Source organism: Trypanosoma rangeli, assembly GCF_003719475.1.
Source record: "Trypanosoma rangeli strain AM80 chromosome Unknown Tra_15.4_contig_00508, whole genome shotgun sequence".
Classification (NCBI taxonomy): Eukaryota; Euglenozoa; class Kinetoplastea; order Trypanosomatida; family Trypanosomatidae; genus Trypanosoma; species Trypanosoma rangeli.
Window position 1 is genome coordinate 6649 of NW_021706258.1, and position 3894 is coordinate 10542.

At 52.5% G+C, this 3894-nt stretch overlaps 2 protein-coding genes and 1 pseudogene across 2 annotated transcripts in view, besides 1 other annotated feature; all 3 read right to left on the reverse strand.

Moving 5' to 3' along the window:
• TraAM80_09071 (uncharacterized protein) overlaps positions 1-332 on the reverse strand; it is a gene marked incomplete at both ends in the record, with an annotated part of 369 nt that extends 37 nt beyond the window's left edge. Inside the window, one exon of the mRNA XM_029385776.1 lies at positions 1-332. This exon is cut by the window's left edge and continues 37 nt beyond it. Within this exon, the coding sequence (XP_029234350.1) occupies positions 1-332 (332 nt within the window).
• A 189-nt stretch (positions 333-521) lies between these two features.
• On the reverse strand, positions 522-714 carry TraAM80_09072 (hypothetical protein; annotated as a pseudogene).
• A 107-nt stretch (positions 715-821) lies between these two features.
• Positions 822-3137, reverse strand: TraAM80_09073 (putative chaperone DNAJ protein; the record flags this gene model as incomplete). Its single annotated transcript, XM_029385777.1, has 1 exon — positions 822-3137. The coding sequence occupies one exon, from the start codon at positions 3135-3137 to the stop codon at positions 822-824; it is 2316 nt and encodes a 771-aa protein (XP_029234351.1).
• A 729-nt stretch (positions 3138-3866) lies between these two features.
• Positions 3867-3894: a microsatellite.

Genomic DNA, 3894 nt, shown 5'->3' on the forward strand with positions numbered 1-3894 from the left:
TTCTCCTCCTTGGAGGCTAAGGCATCCGCCACGTGCCGTTGCGTGCTTACCGCGTCTTTGTGCCGGAGCGCGTGGATGTCTCCCTTGAACCCGTGAGGGTCCACCTCACGCACCAGGTGTCCAAAGTCTCGTGCCGCCGTCAAAAAGGACGGCGCTCCCAGCACAAAATCCCTCACGACGGGCGTGAAAACCACTAGCCGCCGCAGCCCACCGGCATGTGTCTTGCCGTTGGCGGCTGCACGCGCTAGTCTACGCACAATAATGCCGCCACCCTTATGCACCCTGTTCCCGCAGTCGCTAGCGGCAGTGAAACGAGGGCAAAACATGTGCATCCTACTGGTTCGTTGGCCAGCGTGGGAGAAACAAAAAAAAAAACGTGAAGGAAAAAAAGGTCATGGAGGCTCACACATGTCCATTTTTCCGGGTTTTTTTTTGGTTTGTACACGTCTCAAGGAGACAAAAAAAAAAAACTTACCGCAGGGAGTGAAGTAGCAGCCATCAGCCTTACACACCAGAAAAAAAGGCAACAAGAAGGCGTGGAACACCGCTGCGTGTAGTGTTTCCGCCCCACTCACCCTCCAGAGCCAGGTAAAAGGGGAAGCGGGGGATCGAAATGTAATAACACGCATCTCACACTGTGCGTACGCAGGCATGTGTGTGTGCCCGGAAGCAAAACTTGTTCCGTTTCTTTTTTATTTTCGCTTTTTCTTCATCTTTGCCTACTTCCCGCCCCCAGCGCCCTTCACACCCTCTCCACTGGAGCGCACACACATCTGTATGCTTGTTTCTTGCTTCTCGTTAACTTCCAATAGGGAGCCCAATCAGTCCACTAAATGCTTCCGCTGGGGCAGCTCCACCGGCTCTTCGTCCCTCAACGTCACGGTGTGACGCCTGCGTTGAAACCAGTAAACAATTTTGAGTTCCTTTTCCTCCTCAGTATAGGGATCGGGGTCGGTAAACCCCACGAGTTTGCGTTTAGAGCCTGCCGGCAAAAGTAGCTTTGAATCCCGAACAAAGTTCTGAAGCGGAACCGTGACGTCCAGCAGCAAAATGGAGGAAGCGACGGCATTCTCATCCGTGTTGCGCACTACATCATTTGCGGCAGGCGTCTTTGGCAAGGAAGTCAGCCGCATTCGCCAACGCTGCCACCACCGCAGCTGCTGTGGTGTCTCTGCCGCCGCGTCCGGCAACCGCACGCAAAGTGACTCAGGGTAGCGCGGATTAAGCACACCGTACTTTGCATTGATGATGACAAGTCCACCAATTTTTTCCTCCTGTAAACGATTGCGCAAAGACATACTCTCCACTACCTTCTGCTCATGCATGGCACGCACACGCGCCACGTCCATATCTATCTGGTGCTCTAGTCGGCGCTGACGATTGAGCGTGGCCGCCCGAGACCGCTGAAATGGCCGCCAGGCGAGTCGTGCCATACGATAACACGCCCAAGGCAGTATCAGCCAGAGTAATACCTGCTGAAGCTGAGAAGAAGCAAACACCGCCACAGGGATTTCAATCCTGTGGCTTTTCCGTGTGTAAAGGAAAGAGACAGTGTTGATCGCGTTTCGCCCCGTGTTGCGCGGTAGGTGGCCGATGGGTAGCATAGATAGCGGCAAATCTGTGGAAAATCCAATGCCGACGGACTGCCATTCGCTGGTCTTATACCGCGCCTGAAACCCCACGCGGGCAACCCCGGCAAGAAGAAACAGTGATGCGGACTGTGTCACGAAGGCTCTCCCCCCGTTATGTAGTTTATCCTCCTTTTCATCGGTAACGATGATGGTTGACCCGCGGTAAAAAAAAAGTCCCAGTTGTCCATACCCAATGTGGGCGGATAAACTCCTCGGTAGTCCATCCTTAACGCCAAAAAGCGTGGTTTTGAAAACACCATTCTCTGTGAGAAACATTGACAAAGAATTCTTCAATGACCACGCTGAGGACAATTTTCGCGTAAGAATGACCTCAAAACGGTGCAGTAAATTCAAACCATCAAAAAGAACTAACTTTGTTTTGAGCTCCCACAACGCGCTCAATTGACGAATGCGAGTAAACGCAAACTGCAGTCTCTGCAAAGACGTGTGCCACGAAGCTTTGTATCGGCGAATGCCATCCGGTGCATACTTCAGTTGCCCTCCACATCCTACCTCCGCCCTGCGGCCATGATGGCTTGCCGTTGTCTGAAACACCACGGCAAGCCTCGGTGTCAGCTCGTGTGTAAAGGAGTTCTGAAAAAAAATTTCACGCGGCAAGATAGTCATAGCTATCATCTGCATGGGCGTGAACTGCGAAGGACGTAGTGAGGGGGTGGCAGGCGCTTCAGAGGCGGCATTGGTCGACTCCATCATTTTCTGCTGCAGCATTTTCTCCATCTGAGGAGAAGGAATCAAGACGAGCCGTTCTTCTCCGTCCAGGATAATCCGTTTTGCCTGCATTTGTGCATTTTGCAGAGGCACCGGAGCTACCTTCGCGGGAACGCCTGCCCCACTCGGCGCACTCGGCGGTTCCTCACCCTTTGATGCATCATCCCCCGCCTCACTCGTGACTGCTGCTTCGCTTTCCGCCACCTTCGTTGGGGCAGAGGCTTCCTCAGCATGTTTCTGCTCCTCCTTCGCAGGCGAAGGCGGAAGCGGTGAAGCTGCGTTCTCTGCACCGAAGGAATGAAACAGGTGCGCGATAGAGTAGGAGAGGCTAAGCGTCGAGGTGGGCGCAAGCAAAGCATCTAGCTGCGCCACCCTCTGCTCCTTTTCTAATAACGCCACGTAGCGTGCAACCTCCTCGGGACGAGTGAAGTTTTCTGGGATGAGCGACAACATGTTCACGCCTTTTGATCCAGCCGTGTCATACGCTGCCCGCTGCTTGGCGTCCGAAAGCACCACGTATGCCTCCTGCAGTTGTTGAAAACGTTCATTCATCAACTGTTGAATATCCTTGGTTTCCCCGCCATGTTTATCGGTGTGGTAGACCTGACTCAAATAGAGAAAGGATCGCCTAATCGTGTTGTATGAGGCATTCTGCGGCACCCCGAGAATGGCATAGTACCCATCCGGGTCCGGATCCGTTCCGTCAACATTGCCGCCTGAGCGATGCAGGAAGGAATCCTCCCGGAATTCTTCATCGTCATCATCCATGCCCTGCATTAGACGTGTATTTCGCTGTCAGAAAGTACCTTGCGTGAGTTGTCTGGTGTTCCTGTGGCTGTTGCCCGCGGTCTTCGCGTTATTTGTAGCTGTGGTGGTGCTGGTGATGGAGACAATGTGGTTGCTTGTACTTCCGCAGCACCTTCTACTGCCCGTTGCTTTATTATCTCCACGGTTTGCCGTGTGTTTTTTTTTTCTCTCCCCCTGCCTTCCCTCGATCTAACTCCAGTATGCCAATGTGTCCTCCTACGTAAATCAAAAATAGATGGATATAAAAAAAAAGGACAAGAGTACGTCAAAGAAGGAGTAAGAGCTTACCGTCATAGACACACGCAGGGGAGCTCCGTGTGAGACGCCAAATTCGTTCATGCCTCTCTACCCTCGACTGTTTCTTGATGCGCATCGTGCATTCCAGAAGCGCACGTAGGAAGAGGGCGAGCCTTGCCATCAGGTCAAGAAATACACCAAACAATAGGAACGATACAAAAACATAGAAAAATAGTTGATGATGGATGTGGCATCGGTAAAGATACTGTGAGCCAAACAAAAGTGAATCGAAGGGCTCACGTCCCAGTGGCCCTCTCTCATGCACCCCTCGCCGCCCCGCCATCATCCTCGAAGATATAGATGCAAAAAGACGCATATTTACATGTATATGCGTCCCTCTAACTCTTGGCCGCTTGCCACAGTACACTCTAATTCTGTTCCATGCTCCTGCATGCTGCTTTGCTCCTCCTCCTCCTCCTCCTCCTCCTCC